The following is a 26,014-nucleotide window of genomic DNA, read 5'->3' on the forward strand; positions in this document are numbered from 1 at the left end:
CTTCCACGTCACGATGAAAAATAAAACGGCGCTCCTCCCATCAATGATTGTGCCTGACAACTGTACGTCCCTGTCAGCTATGAAATCCTATTTTCTTCCCTCTGAAGTCCTAGATTCCCCCTCTTCCCGTGATTCCAAACTATGCCACCAATATCTTCATTCTTTCCTCAAGCATATAAATACGGGGAAGTGTCTTCCAAATTTGAAAACCACACAAACAAAACAGCCTGCACTTTATTTCAAGGCTGCCTTCTGGCTCTTTCTCCCTTCTACTGAGGGCTAAGCTTGCTCTATATTCTTTGTCACCTTTACCCACCCACCTTCAACTGACTGTTCGACCCACTACTTTCTCTCTACCAAGCCCCTCAAACTTTTCCTGTGAAGGTCATAACGAATTTGTATTTGCTAAAAACAAAAGATCCTTTTCAGCCTCTTTATTTCGTGCTTTCTCTGCATCATTTGCATTTGCTGACTATGCCGTAATCTTGAACCTCCTTTTTCCTTTCGTCTCAGGCCCCACAAGCTCATGCTTTTCCTTCCAGTCTCTGGTGGCTTTTTCTCAATTAACACTAGTCATCCCCTAGCCACGTGCCAAAGAATGAAACTGGACTGCTATCTGTCACCATGTACCAAAATTAAATCAAAATGGATCAAAGACTTAAGCATAAGACCTGAAACAATAAACTGCATAGAAGAAAACAGGTACTAAACTTATGGACCTTGGGTTCAAAGAGCATTTAATGAATTTGACTCCAAAGGCAATGGAAGTAAAAGCTAAAATAAACGAATGGGACTATATGAAACTTAAAAGCTTCTGCACAGCAAAAGAAACCATCAACAAAATAAAGAGGCAACCAACTGAATGGGAGATTTTTGCAAACTGTGCCTCTGATAAGGGGCTAATATCCAAAATATGTAAGGAACTCATGCAACTCAACAACAAAAAAACAAACAACCCAATTGAAAAATGGGCAGAGGACCTGAAGAGACATTTCTCCAGAGGACATACAAATGGCAAATAGACATGTGAAAAAATGCTCAACATCACTAATCATCAGAGAAATGCAAATAAAAACCACAATGAGATATCACCTCACCCCAGTCAGAATGGCTACCATCAACAAGACAAATAGTAACAAGTGTTGGAGAGGCTGTGGAGAAAAAGGAACCCTCATACACTGTTGGTGGGAGTGTAGCCATTATGGAAGGCAGTGTGGCGGTTCCTCAAAAAATTACGAATAGAATTACCATATGACCCAGCAATCCCTCTCCTGGGTATCTACCCAAAAAATGTGACACATTTATACCTCAAGACACGTGTGCTCCAGTGTTCACTGTAGCTTTATTTATGGTGGCCAAGACATGGAAACAACCAAAATGCCCTTCGATAGATGAATGGATAAAGAAGTTGTGGTATATATACACAATGGAATACTATTCGGCGGTAAGAAAAGATGATATAGGAACATTTGTGACAACATGGATGGATCTTGAGAGTATAATGCTAAGTGAAATAAGTCAGACAGAAAAAGCAGAGAACCATATGACTTCACTGATATGTGGTATATAAACCAAAAACAACAAAAGAACAAGACAAACAAATGAGAAACAAAAACTCATAGACACAGACAATAAATAGTTTAGTGGTTACCAGAGGGTAAGGAGGGACGTTGGTGGTAGATGAGAGTAAAGGGGATCAAATATATGGTGATGGAAGAACTGACTCTGGGTGGTGAACACATAATGGGATTTATAGAGGATGTAACACAGACTTGTACACCTGAAATCTATGTAATTTTACTAACAATTGTCACCCCAATAAATTAAAATAAAAAAAAATTAGTCATCCCCAGGAAGCAATCTGGGGGGTGAAATTGAATGTGACCAGTTTGACCAACAGTCCCGACACTGCACAGTCCCCTTCCAGAACAGAGACATACTCACATAAAGAGCTTCTTCTCGACCACAAAGAGCTCCACAGATGTCATACTGCTGAAACACTGGTTATTTGTCAGAAAGAAGAACACACCAGCTCTGTAATGAGACAGGGTTCTATATCACTGCACCAATTAAACATTTTTAGAGTAATTTCCTACCTGTGAAACTCTTCAAATGATATAATGTTAAGTAACTATTCTGGTTAAAACAGAGAGAGAAGTGTGAGCCCATTAGGCATCTCACCATCCCTGTGCCTCCAGAGTGGTGCCCCTGGGACTCCATGTAGCACAGTTTGAAATTCAGGGTCCTGGGTTACCACGGATTGAACTGTGTCTCCTAAAACCCCTATGTGAAAGCTATAACCCTCAATGTGACTGTAGTTAGAGGTGGCGTCTTTGGATGGTGATTAGGTTTAGATGAATCTAATGAATTGAGGGTGGGGTCCTCATGAAGGGATTAGCACCCTTAGAAGGAAAGGGAGAGACCTCAGAGCTCTGTCTGCATCACTGAAGACACAGGAGGGGCAGCAAGCCAGCAGTGGGCAAATATCAGAGCCCGACCACGTTGGCACCCAGATCTCCAGGAGGGTAAGAAGTAACTTCTGTTATTTAAGCTACCCTGTTTGTGGTTCTCGTTAAGGAACCCAAGCTGAGGATTACATAGGTGTTAAAAGTACTATCACTTTGAATTTAAACTAACAAAAACACTGACTACCAGTCCTAATGTATGAACAGAAAAACAGCCAAATAAAGCCTGCAAAGGTTAAAAAGCTCTATTAACCACTTTTTCAAAGTTGAGTAAAGACGAAACTAAGATATGAGGAGGCAAAATGAAAGACAGGGGAGGCAAATCTCCATTGATACTGTAACTACACACTTTGACAATACAATCATCAGCAAAACCTACACAACACACCACCAACATGGTTTCCAACGCACTCAAAAAGAAAGCAAATCATGCTTATGAAGGACAAATTAATTTGTGCATGTGTAAGAAAAGAATGACTATTAGTGCTTCTCTCTCAGGGAGATAATTAAGGTTTACAAAGGAAAGCACAATTTATCAACACATCGATGGAAATATAAATTTTATATAAAGCATGCTAACATCCCTGAAATGGTGTTGGGATCCCTTCATAACCAAATAACTTAATTGACACTGAGGATTTCAGTAGAGCTACAAGAGATTAAGTGACACATCCATTTATATGGCACAAAAATAAGAGCATGTAAAAAAATGCAACCCCAAGTAAACAATCCCCAAAACAAAGTGTCTATAGACACTGGGTAAGTTTTTTTTAACACCAGAGTTATAATAGTAATAAAGAATAGAACTTAGGCAACAGGCTGTTATAAAAGTCAATGTTTATACAATAATAAACAAAATATAGCCAGACACAGTACACAAGCAGCTATGCAACTTTCTAGACACATAAAAAAGCCTAGTCTCAATGGAAAAGCTAATTTCAGAAATAGGACGCATGGCAACATGCAGCTCAATTTGTTAAGTTTTTCATGTAACAGTACAATAATGTTCATAATGATTCAGACTAGCAGACAGTGAAATTCCTCCTAAATTATAAGAATTTATTTTATAACACTAAACAGTTTTTGTTAAAGAATTTAATGTATCCTAATTATTTTCAAGGTGGTAATCCATGATACTGTGGAGTCCTATTCACCTCCCCACGTCAAACAAAGCAAAAAATAGAAAGAAAATAAACTCAGTCAACAACAACAAAAAAAGTAACTGGACTATGAGAAAATGTAGAACTTTTATGTATCAAAGAACACTGTCAATAGAGTGAAACAACAGTCCACAAAATGGCAGAAAATATTTGCAAATTTATTTCTGATAAGGATTAATATCCTGTAAACTCTTATATAAAGAACTCTTATAGCTCAACAGCAAAAAAAAAAACACACACAAAAAAAAACCCCAACTGAAAAGTAGGCAAAGGACTTGAATACATATTTCTCCAAAGAAGATATACAAATGGCCAATAAGCACATGAAATGATGCCCAGCATCACTAATCTAGAGAAATGCAAATCAAAAACACAACGAGATACCACTTCACAACAATTAGGGTGCCCATTACAAAGTCAAAAATAAAATAAAATAATAAGTGTTCACCAGATTGGGAAGAAATTGAACCCTTATACACTGCTGGAAGAAATGCAAACACAGGATAGTGGTTCTTCATAAAACAATAAATGTAATTATGAAATGATTCAGTAACTCCATTTCTGGGTGTATACCCAAAAGAATTTAAAGCAGAGACTGAAACAGATACCGATTTGTGTTCCCATGTTCATAGCAGCATTATTCATAATAGCCAAAAGGTAGAAACAACTCAAGTGTCCATGGATAGGTAAATGGATCAACAAAATGTCCTGCATCTATACACTGGAGTATTATTCAACCCTTAAAAGTAAGAAATTCTGACACATGCTACAACATGGATGAACCTTACAGATGTTATGCTTAGGGAAATAAGCCAGTAACCAAAGGGTAAATACTTTATTACTCTACATATATGAGGTACCTAGACGAGGCAAATTCAGAGAAAGTGTAGTAACGGTCGCCAGGGAGTAGGGAAAGGGAATGGGGCTTTTTGTTTAATGTGTACATAGATTTATTTCGGCAAAATGGAAAAAAAGAGTTCTGGAGATGAATGGTGGTGATGCTTGCACAACAATGTGAACGTAATGAATGCTACTTAACAGTACACTAAAAACAGGTAACCAGGACAAATTTTGTGTTATGTATATTTTACCACCATACACACACACACACACACACACACACACACACACACACTATAATTAACAGTCCCATTAAGCTTTCAATTCACTGATTTATCCTACTCCGAAATTCATCCCATACTTCTATGAAATTCAAACTCTTAATGGATTAGCATTACCTTGAAAAAAGCAACAGCCCTTTCTCAAAATCAAAATGCAAATTTACTTACCTATTCTGGATTCCCATAGGGTCACTTTTAAGATCATAGAAAATGGCACTTATAATCAGTCCCAGGAAGATTGTTACAATTATCTTTTCCAAAAGAAAAAAAAGGGGAGGAAGAGTTTCAATTAAAAGAAAAAACACACTATTTATTATTATAATATAATATATATGGTAATAATCAAATCACTCAATTGAGATAGAAAATTAAATAGCTTGGCCAGAGTGCTTGGGAAAATGTAAAACTGTGTATATTACTAGACTGCTGTCTAAATTAAAATAAAAAACAACTTCTCTGTGTGTTGGGGGGCCTGTCAGGAGAACAAAGGAGACTACGGGAAAAGTTACGATTCCTCCCAGTGCTTCCGTGGCACTGGCAGTTCAGGGTCCAGTTCAGGCTACGGGTACTTGGAATGCCACACAGAGTAGGAGAGCAGTGCAAATGCCTAACAGAGTCATTTCGGGAATAAAATCAACTTGAAGTGGCAATCATTTCTGGCCTGACCTCTCAAATTTTCTGGTAGTGAACATGCATAGTTTTATATTTCAAGAGGTCAAATAAAAACAGGATACCTTTACTCTTAACATAGAACTAAATAAAAATTTTCAAGCACACATAAATATCTAACAATGGAATTTTGCACAATAAAAAAGTAGGGGTGAGCTCGGGATGTCTGCCTATCCTCCTAGGGAGAGTCCACCTTGCATGGAAAAGTCACTGCATTGTCACTGTCACCAAAGCATTCAGTCAGCTTTCCCTGAGGGCTCCCAAGTGCTTCCATGACCCAGTCTCCTGTCATTTCTCCAGCACATTCAGCCTGTAGGGCCCACGGCCCACAGTGTAGAACTAAGCCTTCAATGGTTTGCCACGCTGACCTACTGTCACTTACTCAGTGTGTTGGATGAGTGCTAAGAAAACTAAGTAAACATCACTTATTTTCAAGATTGTTAAAATGGTCTCTGAAGGACACTTCTATAAGCAAAGCCTAAGAATTACATTCTGATATAATTTGTCTAGGAACTTCTACCTATTGTACTTTGAAATTGTATTAAATATAAAAATGTAAGAAAGAATAATCAATAGAAAATAAAATATCCAACCTTGTACTTGGAATCTTCAAATTTCAAAGAGAAAAACAAAAATCTCAGGACTACAACAGTGCAACGGTACCAAGACTTGAAGTCACTTGTCAAGCAAGCTTTTGGCATGAAGCAAATCAAATTGAAATTGAAAAAGGATCATGATCTGTGAGGGCTACTTTGTGAAGACCATAGTCTGGAAAGAATATGATTTGAAACAACCTTAAAAATTCCCTTGCTAAGACAGAAAATTTTTTGAAAAAAAATCTATTGCCCTGGCATATTTTAATTCCCCTCAGAGAACACTGTACATCATGTCAACAGATCAAGATTCCAAAACAAATTAGGATGATTCCATCAACATATAAGCATGCTCATGTATACACGTCTACACTTTCACGCAGTATAACTTTAAAAATATTGAGACTTTTTAAACTGGACACTCCACATGCTGTTTCTTTTGCATTCAAAGGTGATATCTTCTACTAACAGACGATCAGGATTACATTGGGATGTTTCCTACAGGTCGCAAAGTTTAAAAGTATTTTCAAAGTCAGCTTTCAAACATATTGACGAAATGACTAATCCCACAATACTGTCATGCTTTTACAAGGTGCATCTTTATTTCCTTTTGCATTAAGGAAAGCAAACAGATAAAGTAAACACTGCACAAGGGACCCAAGACTCCCTGTCTGTGTATCTGGTCTCTATCATCAACATTAAGAAAAGAAAGAAATTCTCTAAATGTGTGATTCTATCATTACTCAAATTTACTTACCAATATTTCTCAAGGTGAGTTCTGAGAGATTTTTATGGCTGTCACAAAAATATTAATGCATTGTCAAAATGTTTAATATGCTAAGAGTATAGATAAATCTCGAAGAGATAATGTTTTCCAAGTTGGTTTGATCAGGAAACCCTTGGTACTTTAAACGTATATTAAATCTTTTTACACAGATAATCCATTCATTCCAAGACCTTCCAAATACATTTCAATAAATGCGTTATCAGTAGCAAAGTCTAAATCATGTAAATGACTAGTTCAAACCTAAGTAAAGCTACGACAACAGATACAAGATTTATCAGCCAGAAGCCATAAAGCATTTTAATACCTACACCTTTAAACACTTAGAGAAGCAAATCACATACATGAAAAATTAAAAACCCAAACCAGGTGTCAGTAACCTACAGCACAAAGCCAAACAGGGTCAACCGTGTATTTCTGTTCAGTCCAGGAGATAACAACTGTTTTTACAATTTTAAATGGTTGAAAAAAAGGGGGAATATTTCTTGCCACATGAAATTTATGTGAAAATCAAATTTCACTGTCCATGAATAGTTTAATTGGAGCACAACCATGTCCATTTGTTTATGTATCGTATCATCTATAGCTGCTGTGTCTCACTAAAATGGATGAGATTACTACATGAGACAAACACCACATGGACTGCAAAGCCTAAAATACTCACTACCTGGCCCTTTACAAAAATAACTGGCTAACTCCTGCCCTAAACTAATATACCACTATTCAAAAACCTGAACAAGAGCTGCTCCAGTTAAGCAGATGCTCAGGGACATGCAAGGTTGTATCCCTATTGTATGAGGTCACCACTGCTCTGAACATTTTGGAATTCCTTTTGTGGAACTGAGTTCACTGAGAAGGCAAGGGGGCTGAATAGGCACCCTGGAGACACTAGGCCTGGGGTTTGCAGCGGAAGTAACTCGAGCACCAAAAGATGCAGAATTGTGGTGTATTAGAAATATTTCCACTCTAATCAGGCCTTGCTCAGAACTACAATATATGTGACTTGGACAGAACATTTATAAACCACTTTGAGAGGAAAGATAAATTTATTTTTGAAGTTAAAAAAATCTAATGCATGAATCACATGGAAGAATCAACTCCATTACATCATCTCACTGTGGACCAATGGGAAACCAGGTGGACATGATTAACTTCACTAGACTTCTTTCCAAATAACATCAAATGTACTCTAAAATAACAAAAATTTACCCTTGATTGATAGTACGCAAAAGTGCTCTCCTTCCAACAAAAATGTCAAATAACAAGTCCCAAAAATGTTTGGAACAATTAGTACATCTCAAAGAGGGATGTAGGCTCTAGGTATTAATACTTAGAAAGCAACAGTACTGAAGTATGAAAATTATGGTGCACATGGTAAGAAGTCAGTAATAGAGTCAACTTCATGCCATCTTTTGGTAGTCAACAGAAATTTAATGATTGATAATAAAATTAATAACCCCAAAAATAATGAAATTGATTTCCTTAGAAATATGACCAATGAACTGAAAACACTAGGTTTTATATGATGGAGGGCTTCACAATAACAGAAAATCCATACAGAGGAATAAACAACTATCAACAGACCAGCCAAAATAGGAAAAGAACATTATTTCATCGTAATGAAGAGAAAGTTAATCTGACAGTGAATGACAGCCTTATTTAATGGAAGTCAAGTTTGCTTACTACCTTTCTGTCAGTTGCACACCATTTTAGGCATCTACTGCTCTCTGAGGACTAGAATCCTAAAATGAGGAAGGTCAATTATAAAGGACAGCATTTGCACGCAGGCTCTTCCCTCAGATATGGACCAGCCCCTCTTCCATTCAGGTGCATTCACTGACATCTAGGTGAAGTCTTCCATGACAATCTGACTTAAAATGTAAACCACCCCATTCCCCCCCTTTTCCTTCTCTTTCTATGTCTCTTCCTTCCTCTACTTCTCTGTTTAACCTTTCTCATAGCCCCTTTTACCTCCTGCCACGCTTCATACTTTATTTCTTTATGAATTGATCAGCTGTCTCGCCTCATAAGAAAATGTGCTCCAGAAAAGCAGGGATATTCAGTTTTACCCATTGTGTTCACTGGATGTACAAGCTCCCAAATGCGGCACATGATCAAGAAACTTGTTGAATAAATCAGGAAATAAATGTATGCAGCTACCAGAAAAACCCAAATGGGACTAAACAATTCCTTTACTACACAATTTTTGAAAACAAATTTCCTCTACAGTGATGGTCTATTAAAGATTATCTAAATCAACATAAATTCTGAATTACATAGTCCAAAAATCACTTTTAAAAAGTTTCCTATATGCAAAACTTTTATTATGTTTTATTAATTCCATTGACTGTTTCGATATCCCACATGGAATGGGCTGAAAATGTCAGTAGAAGATAGTAATATCCTAACATGTACAGTGTCAGAATCTAATGTTGCTACATGAGCATTTCAGAGCATAATTAGAAGACTCTGTAAGATTACCTCGGCTATAGATGCATGGGGATTACCCAGTAAGTTTTTGAATGAACGCTTGGAAATCCATTTGAGTTGATGACAGAAGGAGGTGGCATAGGTGAGCTCCTTGAAGACTACACTCTTCTTCTTTTTCTGAACCCCTGAGAGTTGATCTAACTCAGCTTTCGTTTCTCTGAAGAAGGTGGAGTTGACATAAAACTCAGCTAATTTTTCTATGAGTGGCTTATCTCTCTTGGACGGCTCTTTAGTCTCTTTGGCTTGGTATAAAAGTGGATAGAGAAAAACATTAACAAAATAACTGATTTAGTCCATTTTTCTGTAACCAGTTTCATAGGTACTTCCTGAACATCTCAATTCTAAAGCTTGACTATGAATCATTATTAGATCTGTTCTTGTTTTACACATGAGAAATGTATAGTTGAATGACCTGACAACTTCCATAAACTTACTGATACAGCAAACCACTCACCATTTCCTAAATACAATATCTGCACCCTGATTCTTTTAAAATAAATGTACCATAGGAAATTGTAATTGTTCATATAAAAATGTCATGCTTGCTTTCTACTATGTGCAAATGCATAAATTACCATATTTCTTACTTCAAAACATTACATAAACAATAGTCATATATTTTAATGGAAACTCCCCTTAGACACTATCAGATAAATGCTCATTTATAAATTACACCAAAAACACAGCATTCATGAACACCTGTGTTGACTGGTCCTGCAGAATGAACGTTTGTATCCCCCAAAATTAATATACTGCAACCCAATCCCCAGCGTAATGGTATTTGAAGGTGGGGCCTTTGAGGAATGATGACATCATCAGGGTGGAGCCCTCCTGAATGGGGTTAGTGCCCTTAGAAGTGGCCCCAGGGAGCTCCCTCCCTGCTTCCACCATGGGAGGAGGCAACAAGAAGATGGTCGCCCACCTATGAACCAGAAAGTAGGGCCTCAACAGACACTGAATATGCTGGCACCTGATCTTGGACTTCCCAGCCCCCAGAAATGAAAAAAAATGTTTGTTGTATATGTCACCTAGTCTATAGTATTCTTGTTACAACAGCCTCCACGTACTAAGACAACTGGCATCTCAGGGCAGCTTTAGTAATATAAATTCACAAAGGTACATTTTAATGAGCTACCACACTGCTAGGCTTCAGTCAATTCAACTAGGTGATAATCTGTGACTCTGGACCAATTCACATACCTTCACCATCTTCATCCTCTCTGTTTGATGTCACAGCAGAGGAGTCTCCATTAATGACATCCAGGAAGAAGTCTGCAGGGTTATTATAGGGCTCACAGTGGTGACCTACAAAAGAAGGCAATTCAGGTACACAAAATTCATGGCCTTGGAAAATAACGACTCACTTGCATGGGGTGAGGGAGGTGAGGCTCGGGTGACAGAATTTAGCAACTTCTCCCTTGTTTTCTTTCTCTCTTCTCCCCTTACTAAGTTACACCTTCTTTTTATATAGTTAAGCCCACAATATTTCAATAATTCTCCATCTCCTGGCAAAATCAACCTCCAAACCAGCCAGGGACTCCCACAAAGCCTTACCCATCGTAATTCATGAGACCCGAAATACCTGTTAATATGCTCTGGTTCTTACCGTTACTTCTTAAAAAATCTAAATAGAGGCCCAAAGGGGAAAAATATATGGGTTGAAAAAGAAAACAGAAAGAAAGCTGCATCTAGCACTAATGCTCCTCAAAGCAAGGAAACAAAAGCCAGCAGAGGTGCAGCAGGTCTGTGTTAGGGAGGAGCCCAGGGCGTGCTCGGTTGTCAGGGCTCACCTACAGACTTCGAGAATGCCAGTACCTACTATTACAATGGTTCCTTTTCCATCTACTAAATTCAGATCCAAACTTAATATGCAGCTGGAATTGCAATGTGGAGAACAAATCACCAGAGCAGAATTGTAAAGAGGACGTGAGCAACACCGCACACTTGAAGTATTACCTTGACTTCTTGAGCCAGATCATCTGAACTCATCTTGTTCTATAGTCTAATTCTTAGAATCACCTCCCCTATACTCACCAGTCGCATGTGTGCTTGATTGTCTTAAATGATAGGCATTCAACAAAAGCAAATTTTGAAAGATAGCTAAAGACTATTTACAATTATAGTTGGGGTCATGAAGAATCATCTATAATCATATCCAAATATCTCTAAAATAAAGCAGACTGAATGGGCCATAAAAAATATTACATTTTTCTATCTGAAATAGAATCAGACTGACCAGAACTGTCAGAAATGTTAGCACATCAAAGTCAGGCTGAGGAGTAGTCATTCTACTGACTGTAAGTCACTCATATCCACTCCAATCTAATTTTACTAGAAAAACAAGCAGCATCTCCATGAACCCTCATAAAGTCAGACCAACATCCCATGTAAGGAAAAATAGTGATTAAACCTGATCTGTCACAGAGTCAAGAACACAAATGATTTCGCGGTACTGTAGGCCTTTCCAAAAATGTTCAACTGACAGATAAGTGGCTGTGAGGCCAATGTATTTATTGAACTGTTAGGAAAAGGTCACCAGAACTGGCAACCAGAACAGATACAGGCCCAGTAGAAACAGTCCTACATGTACACAGAGTATGCACGCATACTCAAATAGGACAAGAAAGAGGCCTAAATAACAAGCCAGTGCTGCAAAATGAAGAAAACTTCTAGCACCAAACTGACCAAAGATGTTCTGCAGTGGTGGAACCCATACTATGTCTACCCAACGATCAAACAGCACTAGCGTCCTTCTCTGCTCTCTTTCTATTGAGGAAGGATCTCACTGCAGGAAAAAGGCAACCATACCAGCTGATGCAAAGTACCCCAAGGCCTCCTGAGCAGGCCCGTGGAACATTACTCTTCCTGAGGCCAACAAGGTGAGGCTATCAAACAGCTTGAAGATGGAATAACGAGGCTGATGAATGGAGAAGATGATGGTTCTTCCCTGTTTAGACATCCTAGTTGAAAGAGAAAATAAAGAGTCATTAATCATCTGAAACGTCTACCTCTTAGCAGTGGAATTTATTCCAGCCTTTACATCATTTATTCCTAGTTCAATTTGATTTTCTCTTACTAACTTCCCATCTCCTGTTATCTCTCTGAGACTTAGGGGACATAAATCCAGTGTTCTTATGAAATATGAAGGTTTCTTGAAGTGTCCCATGAACAGTCTAATATCAACTAGAACATGAATTAAAACTGCAGATTCCTGAACAGTCTTCCCAGACTTACTGGGTCTTGGGAATCGTTATTTTTAACAAGCACCCAGGTAACTTGTAAGTACACTCACATTTGAGAACTTATGGACTAAATATTAAAACAATCATTGATGCTCCAGTCTTATGGATCATTTAAGTCTTCCAGTCCTATAGGAATTGGTGTTCATTCTTCAGTCCTAACACTACAATTAACATTGCTGAGTACTTACTATGTCTTTGATAAATATGGGTACCCACATCTGAATTTTACAATATAGTTACGAGGCAGTTATGAGGCAATACTGACAGTACAACAGTGTTATTACCTGCATTTTACAGATAAGCCTAAAGGTTAGTAACTGGCCCAGTGTGTCACAGTTGGCAAGGAGCAGGGCTGGGGTTCAATGGACTGCAGCCAAAACATTGCTAAACTACATTTACACAGAATTTGCTACTTATATTTCAAGAATAAATATAAAGAGTAGTCAAGGTAAAGAAACCTGGGGAAGAAAGTGTGTGATACCAAGATCAATTCAGGATAATACAAGCATTTCAGTGTCATTGAAGAGTTGGGTTAGGGAGGGGGGGAGGAAAGAAGCTAATGAAAGAGTCTGCATCAAAAAACAACCATGTGATGAATCCCTTTACTCAGAAAGTGGAACTTTAGTCAGTAGACAACAAGGAGCTGCAAAAGGACCGGAAGCAGGGAATTGGACTGGCGTGAGAGCCTTGCTACTGAGGACCGATGGAATCAGTATCTCCGACTAGAAATGGAGACTCTTGGGCTCTACCTCAGAGCTGTAGAAACAGATTCTGCATTTTTAACAAGACCCCAGGAGATTAGTGTACACAGCGAAGCTGGAGAGAGATTGGTTAGAGCTCTAGGCATAAGCAAAGATGCTTGTGTCCAAACTAGTCTAAAACGTCATGATAATATTGACTGTTATCAATCATCATTCGCTAATGAACCCTGTTAACATAGCTGCAGATGATAATAACACCACGGATGTATTCTCTAACTGAACTTGAACACCAGACCCATTACTTGGCATCGTCACGTATGTGTACGATGGATCTCAAACAGAAGATGTCAAAAATCTTAGAAATCTTCCCATTTTCCCATTTTTTCTAATCCAAGCAGAAAGATTTGCTTACAAGTGCATGGGAATCAGAGAAAACAAGGTAATAATAGGTAGGAAATGCCATATGAAGAGTATGTCTGGGGGCAGCCAAATGGCTGTTGGTTAGAGCACGAGGTCTTAACAAGAGGGTTGCTGGTTCAATTCCTACATGTGCTGGTGAGCTGAGCCCTTCACAACTACATTGAAGATGACGAGGTTCCACTGAGCTCCCAGAGTGGTGGCCGGATGGCTCACTTGGTTCAAGTGCAAGCTCTTAACTAGGTTGCTGGTTCAATTCCCATATGGGATGGTGGACTGTGCCCCCTGCAACTAAGCTTGGAAACAACTGGACTTTGAGCTGAGCTGCGCCCTCCACAACTAGATTGAGGGACAATGACTGATGGGTCCTGGAAAAACATATGGTTCCCCAATATTCCCCAATAAAATTATAAACAGAAAAAAAGAATTATATAAAAAAATAAAATAAAAAATTATTGTAAAAAAAGATGTCAACAACTTAATTTTTATAATTTATCCTATTAACCTGATCCTTTCAGTCTTCTTATTGAAAAAAGGAAATGCCATTGCTTTTACTACATTCCTCCATTATTCAAGTCCCAAATCTTTGAAGTCATGCTCTCAATACTCACACCCTAAATAGATCCAGAATCCACCCACTTCTTACCACGTCACCACTACCATCCTACTCAAAGCCACAATCATCTCAACTGAGCTACCAAAAACAGCCTACTCACTGGTTTCCTTGCACTCACCTTTGCCCAAGTATATAGTATGTTCTCTATATCGCTGCCACTCTCGGTTCTAAAAGCATCTCAGATCACCTAGGGACAGTAAAAGCCAGAATTCGTAGAGTGGCCTACAAAAGTCTATATAATCTGCCACCTACTCAATTTCATCCATGTTCTATTCTAACTGTGAAGAACGAATTGTATCCCACCCCACTCCCAAACTCAGGTGTGGAATTCTTAAGCCCCAGCACCTCAGAATGTGACTGTATTTGGAGATAGAATCTTTAAAGAGGTAAATAACACTCTTGAAGGTCATACGAAGGAGCCTAATTCCAATAGGAACTAGTGTTATAACACGAGATCAGGATACAGATAAACCGAAGGAGGGTGAAATGAAGTCACAGGGAGAAGACAGCTACCTACAAGCCAAGGAGAGAGGCCTCAGAAGAAATAATCCTGATGACACTGTAATCTTAAACTTCTGGCCTCCAAAACTGTGAAGAAAATAATTTCTATTGTTTAAGCCACCCAGTCTGTGTACCATGTTATGGCAGCCCAAGCAAACTAATACACTAACAACCCCCACTCCCTTTCAGTCACTGGATTCCAGTCCCTCTGGCTTCTTGATGTTACAGACACATTAGTCATGGTCTGCCTGAGAACCACTGTCCACTGCCTCCAACTAGAACTCTCTCCTCCCAGACCCCCAGGTCTTGCTCACAGCTCAATGGCACATCATTGAGGACTTCCCTGACCAACCGGCTGCATAATACAGCACCCTCAGTCCCACCACAGCAGTCTTCCCTACACTCTTACTCTACTTCATTTTTCCTGAAAGACATTAGTTGACTGTTCCCCTCCAAGAAAAAAGGAAGAAATATTTGTCTTCTGTGCTCCTTACTAAATCTTCTGCACCAGGAATCATGCCTGGTACACAGCAGGTGATCAAATACTGCATGAATGTAAGAATAATGTTCCCATAGCATTTACCTCTTCAGGAGCAAAAGGACAGCATTTGCTGAGCTTGAGTCTAAGCCAGTTGTGGGCTCATCCAGGAATAAGATGGATGGATCTGTAATAAGCTCCATTCCAATACTAGTCCTTTTCCTTTCTCCTCCAGACACCCCGCGGGTAAACTGAGTTCCAACCTAAAACATAAATATAATCATTATTAACAATAACTTGCATAGCCAATATTGTTTGTTGAGCTCCTAATACAAGGGGTGCCAAAAAAAGTATACGCATGACTTGTATTCATCTTTTGTTATCAATATATATTGAGTATTACAATTGTAATACAGTTTTTTCCTTTTTTAAAATGTGTATATATTTTTGTGGCACACTCTGTATGTGCCAACCCCGTAAGAGGCACTTTATCTCATATCCTCATTTATTCTGAACAACAAATAAATGAGTATTTGGGAGGTAGGTTTCTCTTTAATTAGACGAGTATACTGAGATCAGAGCTGGTGCATGGCTAAGCCTGATATGAAACCATGTTTTAAATCGTTCTATATGTTCCTTATCACATTAAGTGTTTAAAGATGGAAGTTAGAACTGAAAGATGTGGCCCTGACATAGTGAAATCATAGTCCTAAAATGAAGATAAACATAGGACAGGAAAAGGTGAAAGCATCTATAGTTTATTAGTCTTCTTATATCCATTACTTTCTAACCCACTAAAAAAAAAAAGAAAAAGTCCTCAAGTGGAGTCACAAGAGCTGGGGGGTGGCAACTAAGGAAGTGCACTTTCTACTATCTACATTAGCATCCCTTAAATCACTATAAGCTTCCCAAATTGTGTCTTTTTCTACCCTATCTCACTATAGAAATCCTGACTCATTCTTTCAGACAAATTCAGAAAGCAGAATATTTTACAGGGCGACTGGCTCAATGTCCTTCTAGGCAGCTGGGGGGAGCAGGAAGATTTTAGGGAGACAGGAGGTAGGCATCAATTCTTATAATAAGAGTCTTCAAGAGATAATAATCAAATGGTACTCATGCCATTGATTTGATCAAATAACAATTGAGCAATAAAAGGCATGTAAGCACAACTGGAGAAATATGAATGAACATGAGCTCTATATAGCTGCTATTAAATATTATTAATTTTGTTAGTTGGTAATAGTATGGTAATGCAGGCACATATCTTTATTTGTTTTAAATGCGTAAGAAGTACTCAGGGGTGAAATAGGATATTTACAACTTTGCTCAAATTACTTCAGAAAGAAAAACCTGAAGCCATTATTGAATAAGGTTTAACAACAGGGAAATCACGGTGAATATTTTTAGTAATCACACCTTGATATTAATTATACTACAATCATATCAATACTATCCTAATGACAATATTCTCTCTACATATCTGTTACATTTAAAATTCCATAAAAAGTAAACATTTTTTACATATTATTTCAATCAATTACATAAATGCATTCTAAGATGTCAACATGTCTTCAGCTTATATTTCTTGGAAATCCATGCAAGGAACTCATGGCAAAGACTGCGTAAATGTGAAGAGTGGAAAGCACCTTACTAGAATGACAAAATCAAATAACCAGGGCCCTGGCAAAGGAAACTCAATCACTCATGAAATGAAAATAAGTAGTATATGGTAGTATCTCAGAGTTATTCTGCCGAAAAAAAATATAGCAAAATACATTTTACATAAAACACTGTCAAAAATATCGCATGAAGCAGCAGCCAGAATACCCCCCATCTTCATTCCCTCTAAGTAAAGGATATCACAGGGATTAAACTGGAGCCATCAGAATCTAAACAGCTCATCTTCACCCAGCACTTCAGATGTCTTCCCAGCAAATCATCCATACATATTCATCAACTGTAACCTTCACTTATTCATCTCATTTCCTCTTCCTGATCCTGCACAACCCACATAAGGAGTTCTTCTTGTCTCTCTTTCCCATAACTGCTACCTATAAAACCTAAGAGAGCCCAGCACATGCCAGTAATATTGGCAGAACGGAGAGAGGAACAGAGGGAGGGACGGATGCGAGACAAAGTGCCAGAAGTAACCCTATAGAAAAACGAATCAGTGCTACAAGTTAGAAATATGCCCTAATTTGTTTTTCTGTCTGTCTGAATGTTTTTAATTAAAGTTTATTGGGGTGACAATGGTTAGTAAAGTTACATAGGTTTCAGGTGTACAATTCTGTAATACATCATCTATATATCACATTATGTGTTCACCGCCCCGAATCAGTTCTCCCATCACCATATATTTGATCCCCTTTACCCTCTTCCACCACTCCCCTTCCCTCTTACCCTCTGGTAATCACTAAACTATTGTCTGTGTCTATGGGTTTTTGTTTCTTTATTTGTTTGTCTTGTTTCGTTGTTCTTTTGTTTTATATCCCACATATAAGTGAAACCATATGGTTCTCGACTTTTTTCTGTCTGACTTATTTCATTTAGCATAATAATCTCAAGTTCTATCCATGTTTTCGCAGATGGCACAAATGTGACACTTGAGAAATACGCCCTAATTTCAATGAAAACTTTGGAAGCCAAACTACAGCAAAGTAAAACACACAGAGCAAGAACCATGGATTTTTGTCATTTATAAATTCCAGGAATACATCTCCAAAGCAACAAAACAAAGTCCCCTGGAGGAAGAGAGGAGAATAGCTAAAAGGGGAAGGAGAAAACAGAAAGAAGTTAGTTTACAGATACTGAATGTGATAGGACCTAAACAATTTGTGTGGGGGACAATGAAGATCTATAATCACATGGAAGGGACACCTGTTCTTTGCAAAGAATACTTTTACATATTGGACCATACTGCCACACTTCATTTCCAAGATTCAGCAATTTATTTTTTCAGTTTTTTTCCTGGCTAATTCCTACTAGGTTGGTGCAAAAAAATTACTTTTTTGTTGTTCTTGTTGGGGAAGGGGTACAGGACTTTACGGGAGAACAGTTTCCCAGACTATTTCCAAGTCAGCTGTTGTCCTTTCAATCTTCATTGTGGAAGATGCAGCTCAGCTCCAGGTCCAGTTGCCATTGTTAGTTGCCGGGAATCAAACTGGCAACTTTGTGGTTGAGAGGATGCGCTCCAACCGACTGAGCCATCCGGGAGCTCAGCAGCAGCTCAGCTCAGCTCAAGGTACTATGTTCAATCTTAGTTGCAGGGGGCAGAGCCCACCATCCCTGCGGGAGTCGAAGAATGGAACCGGCACCCTTGTGGTTGAGAGCCCATGTGGGAATCAAACCGACAGCCTTCAGTGTTAGGAGCACGGAGCTCCAACCGCCTGAGCCACCAGGCCAGCCCCTAAACCAAATTACTTTTGCACCAACCTAATACCTTCATATTATGCAACAAGTCACTTTTCTCACCCTATGGAAAGAAGCTACTTATGACACACAATATAGTAAACTTGTGTATAAGAGTTACACTATCCACACTGCGGAGGTCCTATTGCCTGGAGATGATACCATCAGGTTTTTCCACATTACCTTGGAATCTGCCACTTTAGCCAGACCTAACTCTTGAATGACCTTGTTTATCCGTTCATTCTTTTCATGATTTGTCATAGTTGTTGGGAGCCGAAGAGCTGCTGAGAACTGCAAATTTTCTCTCACTGTCAGAGTTCCCATCACAACATCATCCTTAAGGAAAAAGGGCATTTTAACAAGACATATCAGGTCTTTTCTAGTACCATCACTCTTTAGTATATGTAACTTAATCCACAGTAATAACACACCCTAGGAAGAATTCTAGCTAATGATGAACTTGCAATTATACAAATCACAGTAACTCCCATATACAAAGAGATGCACAGCCTGAGGAATAATTCTCACTCCCTATCTGTACCCCCAAACAGAACACAGGTAATTATGATTACTACTAGCAGACATTTCCAGACTGCTTTGTACAAGGATTTGCCAAAAATACCTTTCTATAAGCTAGGGGAAGGAGAAAGGTAAAGGTAGGGGGAAAAGTAAAACAGTGTATCTTCTGGAAATATGGTAACTAGAAGTGACATCATGGCCCTTATGAGAGTCATATGCCACCAGGAGAACTAACATCACTGTGCTTACAAGAGTCCTATTCTAGATTCTCCCTGCATGTTCAGGTAACACTACTCTATGTTTTACAGGAGACTATCAAAAGCTGGCGCAAAGAAAGATGGCTCTACGCCCATGTCATGTCATCAATGGTAAGCATACCAAACTATTAGCCATGGCACTTGCCCACATAGAAAGAGGATAAATCTAAAATGCAAATCCATGAATACTTACTTGTACAACATAACCTGAGGTACATTTGAAATTGGCAGGTTGAGGTGCTCCATTTATCAAAACGTCTCCAGATAGGCCCTGTGGATCTTTCCTTGCAGCTAAGACATCCAACAGCCTATAAAAGGAAACACATGGTTTTTCTTCCCCTCCACCTCGGACTATATCTCTCAGCTACTCTAAATCCAAATTGTACTCAAGTTACAAAGTTAACTGATCAAGAAATTCTACGGTTTAACTAAAATTATATACCGGGGTGCCAAAAAACTGTATACAGGTGGACACTTTGGTCAGCTTTGCTCAATCGGTAGTTCGCAGGACTCAGAAGTATCTGGACGCTGATAGTATCCACTTTGAGCACCTCTTGTAATTGCAGAAGTCAAATGTGACTTGTATTCATCCTTTTTTATTGATATATATTGAGTATTACAATTTTAATACAGTTTTTTCCCTTTCTTAAAATGTGTATACATTTTTTTGGCACCGTGTGTGTGTGTGTGTGTGTGTAAAGTTCTCACCCTCCTTTTTTTTTTTGACTCTATGCCACAATAAAGCCCAAGAACATAAAGCAGGGCACTGCTGGCTGATCCAGCATAGACCTCCCAAACTGCCCTCCAGCTGTCTGACCCTGGGGGAGCCAACACAGGCAATGTGCCGCTTTACCTGAGACTCAGCCTTCACTTTTGCCTTTGGCTCCATCTCTCCACTTTCTATTTTATCCCCTCCCTTTTCCATCTCATTAGCTCAAATACCAATCACCTTATCACCTCCTGTTAGTAAAGCTGAAATAAGACTTCCTACTTCTAGGACAGAACCACAGCTGGCATAACTGCATGGGATCCATAGCACCTAGAACCAGACTAGACACGTACTGATGCTCAGCAAAGACCTGCTCTCCTAAAAGTGATCTTTCAACACACACTAACACTGCAGAGAAAAGGCTTCCGGATACTCGTTATACTCACGAAGATTTGCCTCCACCTGTGGGTCCCAGAATGGCGTTGAGGCCAGGTCTCATGATCCCACTGCAAATACAGAAACAGACTGATTTACTGGGTCACTTTCAATCCGGTTCTACTAATTTACATCGCATTTAATATACACAATGAAAGTTGATGAAATTAGACAGAAAACAAGCACAACCGAACTTTTAAAGGGAAAAGAAACCCAACAGTAGATTAATAGAAGTCTAGTCTACAAAATATGTCATCACTAGTCAGGACCTACAAGAAAAATGGCTCCATTCCCTAAGCACCTAATAGACATTCAAAATTTGTTTTAACAAAAAGGAGTCTGTACATTTTTATACATGATAATTACTTATGTGAAAACCAAATGTTTTCAGTAAAAACAAATGTCAAGAAGTAGGAGAAAACTTACAGATACATAATAGGTATGGACTAACTGGAAAGAATTCTGAGTTACATTCCCTACTTACTATATCATGTTCAAATAATACATCATTCATTTCCATTACACTTTGCCTTCCCTTCTTAGTGCGAAGGTGATGGAAGTGCTGGGTGGGGGTGCAACAACCTCCAGCACCCACGAACACAGGCTGCAAAGAGAGGTGGGAGGAAGAGAGGAGACAGCTGAGGGTGGGGAGATTGCTTATATTAAGGAATAAGAAAATGGATTGAGCTAGTCAGTAGCTCCTATGTTTCCTCAAAAAGAACACCTAGGCGGACCATCAGCTCTAACTCATTTTTTGGAACAAAAATTAATATAAGACATGGTCTTATTTTAATATACTATAAGACCGGGTCTTATAAAATACGTTATATGACTGGGTCTTATATTAATTTTGCTCCAAAAGATGCATTAGAGCGGGTGGTCCGATAGATCTTATTGTCGGAGAAACAAGGTATACTAAGAATTATGAGAGTCAGGTTTTACTTTCTGAGATGTCTTTCAAACATGGAAATAACTGTGGGGCATTAGATAGGAGTTGGAGGTCATGGGTTTTAATCTATATGCACAAACAGATATAAAAAGGTTTACATGCATGTATATGTAAATACATACACGTTTCCTAGGTCTGTCCACTGAGAAGGCCTGGAAGCTATAACATCCCAGTAGCAACGAACATTCCAAACACCTAGGTCATGGCTATAAATACAAAACTCCAATACAAATACAGAAAAAAACATCGGTTCTTTTCAGGTCTGAGGGAGGCTAAGTACACAGTAAGCCTGGAACTTCTTGCAGTGTCATCAAAATACTCAACAAATCAGAGAATATGTCAAAAAAAATGAGTTCAAAACAACAAAACATAGAACCTACCTTGAAAGGTTTCCCACTGACCAAATAGGAAACCAAATAGGATTATCGAGATAAATAATGGTAAAGCATTACTATTAAATGCTACTGAATAAAATGCAAATCCATGAGCCCATGCTGATATAAATGATTGAAGAGATGATGAATGAAGTGTTTTCCTTTTAGTAGAATGCAAACTAACCCAAACAGAAGAGTAGGATGAAAACAGAAAATCACCCTCTGGTAACTATCATCATGATAGTTATTGCTGATTCAGGCAGGAGTCATCAATGGCAGCTGAAGCGGGTGTGTTCAGGTTTAATGAGGAATAGGGTTTGGGAATAACGTCAGGGTATCTCCCCTCATAATAGTTATTAATTACAGTGGGAAGTGGTGACATTGTGGTGAAGGCTGGCAGACACCAACGTGACCATGAGATCAAGGTGAACATCACCTGGAGCAGAACAGGAAAATCCCAGGTTGGATGAGACTGAGGGGACGGCATGTGGTGGTCAGTCAGCTACGTGAGGGGCATGGTTGACCAGCGGCCCCGTAGGCCCCACCACTGCATCCATTATGAGGCTTTGCTTCCCCTGGGCAGATCCTAGACAATGACTGAGAGGTTACATAGGAGTGGACCCTTATTTCTGAAAAATATATGGTGGAGGAGTTAGGAATAATAGAGCACCATGTGGACGGCTTGCTCTCAAATGGTTCAGAAAAATCCTAATGACAGTGGGCATGTAAAGAGACAAAATGACTAGCAGTGCAGTGAAGTGTTAAAAGTAAGGAACCTGGATAAAGGGGTTATAGTCTTCCTCAGTTTAAGGATAAAAGGGTTATATTCTTTCAGGGTTTAAGTGTGAAATAATTTGAAATTAAATTATAAATTTTTAAAATCTATTGCTGTAAAGCATATCACTGAATCATAAAGATGCTATGAAGCCTTGAGCAGATGACACTTTTAGTGTACTGGGATACTAACATACTAGCTTTAAAACATAACCAAGATAAATGTATACTCACACACTATGCATTATTAACCTATTTAACCTGCACATAGTCAAATCACTTGTCACCTTCTACTTAGCACAAAATCTGAAGTAACCAACACTTTCTTCATTTTCATGTTCCACAAAAATCTTGTCACCTTTCAAAAAGGTCAGTCAATTCTAACTAGGCATGTAGCAAAAATAAAAGCTTTATGTCTATCATTTCTCTCCTTATTTTCCTAGTCAGGGTTTCTTAACTAGCACAAGAAAGGAACGAAGAAGTAGGTATGACAGAAGGTGTTGCTGCATGAGCAAAGGTCTATCTAATCCTACAAGCCCCTGACCTTACCACCACCCAATCAATCTCAGATCCCCATAGTTTCCTCCCCACACACATCCAAAAATTTTCTCCCATATTTTTTTATTTCCTAGCCTTCTGGGAGAAGTTGCCTGCTAGTAACAGATAAAACCACAACCCCATAGAATGCATCAAGCAAATTGAGAAACATCTGATTCTATACAGGTTTGCAGCCATACCTGGCAAAGCGCTCTTATAACCACTCCTCCAGTCTCAGAGAGCTAGAAAAGGTGCTTGTTTTGTGTATGAATAATTATTTCCCCTATCAAACAAATAAATAAACAAAACAAAACAAAACAAAACAAAACACAAAGGCCATGTTGTTCAAGCAAACTTACATGCTGTCCGCCCCAACTCCACAAAGAGGAAGAATTAGGCTCAGTTCTCTAGAAACCAGAAAAACATGAACAATCCTGATGGCTATCATCTGTGAAAGAGGAGCGCTGTGGTACCAACTGGGTTCTACTCTCACTTCCTTGCCCAAACCTCTGCCCACTCCACCACCATGTGAGGAATTTGTTGCTGGAGGCAGAGAATGAACATCATAGTTTGTACGGATTTGGATCCTAAATTCCCCATCACGTTAGACTTCAACTGCGTACCTTAAGCTAAGCTAGAGTCGTCATATATTTAAGTAGTTTCTGTCTATCTGTATAATGGAGGAAAACATTGGGTAAATTGTTATAGATTATAAGCAACTATATATGTAATCAGGCCACTCATTTACAAGTCTATTCAAAAACCCTAGTATTTTCATAATATATTGCCATTTCAACCACATAGCTCTTGCTTCTAGAACTTTAAGGACATAAAGACCGTTAAGAACCTAATGTGTCTGGCACATAAAGTACATTGACAGATCTTTTATTTTACAGATTAGGAAACTAAAGTCAGAGATTACAATTATATCCCCACATTCAAGAAGTGGAAAGTCACATAGTCAGGCCTCTTTCCACTAAACCACATGGCATACCCAGGAAAAACTAAATGACACATTACTTATTTGGTTTCTCAAACAAAAGTAGATTCACATGGTACAACCACTTGAAAAACCGTTTGGCAATTCTTTTAAAAATTAAACATATACCTAACACGTAATTCAAACGTTTCACTCCCAGTTGAGCCAAAAGAAATGAAAGTATGTGTCTATGTATCTGTACAGACATGTACACAAATGTCCATAGCACCTTACTTGTAACAGGCAAAACCTGTGCAGTTCACTGTATGTTAACAAAGCGATTTAAACAAAAATTCATGCACATACTTGATATTCGTTAGTATTTCTTTCTCAACTGTTTTTTGACCAAGTAGAAAGCCACTCTTCACTTTTACTCGATAGCAGAGGTTATGAAAACTTAACACAGCTCCTTCAGTAAATGACTTCAGGTCATTGGACGGCGTCCAGGTGAGGCCACTGGTGTTTCTTTGTGACATTGGGATAAAAACTTGGTCATTACTGGAGGACATCTGGAGAGTTTCTGCGTTTCTGCAGAGGAAAACCAACAGTAAGTTGATAGTCCAGACAAATGAGATTGTAAACACTAGGTAACAGAACACTTAAAATAAGTCCATTTTGGTACAAATTCCAGTTATAAAATACGTTAAGTCCTGGGGATGCAATTTACAGCATGTTAACTATAGTTAACAGTGTATTTTATATTTAAAAGTTGCTAAAAGTAGATCTTAACAGTTCTTATAATGAGAAGAAGAAAGACTAGTAACTGTGGAGATAGATGTTAACTAGACTTATTGTAACGATCATTTCACAACATATACAAACACTGAATCACTATATTGTACACCTGAATCTAATGCTGTATGTCAATTACATCTCAATTAAAAACAGTACAAAGGAGCAATCTAAATTTTTTAAAAAATAATGTAAAGTACCTCAGTAGTAATTTTTATTGATCACATTTAAGTAAAAATATTTTGGATATACTAGATTCAATAAGATATATTATTAACATTTAAAAAAAACCATCCACTTTAAACTGCACTACAATAAATAACTCCATTTCCAATAAACAGCCCATATCCTGTGACAAGAACAACTCTGAAACCCGTACTAGGGAGACAGACAAAATTCTAAATATATAACTCCAATTAGATGTCAATTAAATATCTAATAAGTAAATAGAGAAAGCTCGAAAATTCCTCAAAACTCATGAAGCAGGAAGCAGACATGTAGGAGTGAAACTTGGCTAACCTGAAAGCATTAGTATGTGATATGACTCAAGATCAGGGACAGACTACATGATCACCATCACCCCGTTTTTGGTTTTGGTTATTTTTGTTTTAATTTTTGAGTTTATGACATTGTCATTACAAATATGGGCTTATTAGCCACGCAGAGACAGGAGAAACATCTCTGAATCTATCGCTCGAGGCTCATATCACTGGTTGTTATGCTTCTTCAATCAACTAAGAAGATAAACTCCAAAATTATTTGAGATGACACAATTGTTTCCTTAACAGAAGAACGTATTTAAATTCCAGGAAGATTTAGAACTAAGTATAAAAATGATTCAGAAAAATCAAATGAATAGTTAACCAGTTAAACAATTTAAAACAAAATTGAGTATTAAGGTTACCAGAGGGGAAGGAGAGCAGGGGTGGGGGATAGGTAGAAAACGATAAAGGAGGTCAAATATGTAGTAATGGAATAAGTCTTGACTTTGGGTGGTGAACATACAATGCCATGTATCAATGATGTATTATAGAATTGTACACTTGAAACATTTATAATCTTATTAACCTGTATCACCCTAATAAATATAATAAAAATTCTTTT

General features: G+C 38.3%; 1 protein-coding gene across 1 annotated transcript in view; it reads right to left on the bottom strand.

The window, feature by feature from the left end:
- The window catches only part of LOC109439743 (broad substrate specificity ATP-binding cassette transporter ABCG2-like), a 31,500-nt gene extending 6,780 nt beyond the window's left edge, over nucleotides 1-24,720 (bottom strand). Inside the window, exons 1-10 of the mRNA XM_088802112.1 lie at nucleotides 24,485-24,720; nucleotides 20,577-20,636; nucleotides 19,615-19,729; nucleotides 18,829-18,981; nucleotides 15,343-15,500; nucleotides 12,091-12,242; nucleotides 10,483-10,587; nucleotides 9,274-9,524; nucleotides 4,915-4,997; nucleotides 1,945-2,034 (exon numbers count right to left, since the gene is read on the bottom strand). Coding sequence (XP_088658238.1) covers nucleotides 1,945-2,034; nucleotides 4,915-4,997; nucleotides 9,274-9,524; nucleotides 10,483-10,587; nucleotides 12,091-12,242; nucleotides 15,343-15,500; nucleotides 18,829-18,981; nucleotides 19,615-19,729; nucleotides 20,577-20,636; nucleotides 24,485-24,687 — 1,370 coding nt within the window. The 5' untranslated portion in view covers nucleotides 24,688-24,720. The remainder of the gene's footprint in view (nucleotides 1-1,944; nucleotides 2,035-4,914; nucleotides 4,998-9,273; nucleotides 9,525-10,482; nucleotides 10,588-12,090; nucleotides 12,243-15,342; nucleotides 15,501-18,828; nucleotides 18,982-19,614; nucleotides 19,730-20,576; nucleotides 20,637-24,484) is intronic.
- Between the last annotated feature and the right edge of the window lie 1,294 nt (nucleotides 24,721-26,014).

This window comes from Rhinolophus sinicus, chromosome 1 (genome assembly GCF_057876585.1).
Source record: "Rhinolophus sinicus isolate RSI-liver-muscle chromosome 1, RSI-T2T, whole genome shotgun sequence".
NCBI classification, from domain to species: domain Eukaryota; kingdom Metazoa; phylum Chordata; class Mammalia; order Chiroptera; family Rhinolophidae; genus Rhinolophus; species Rhinolophus sinicus.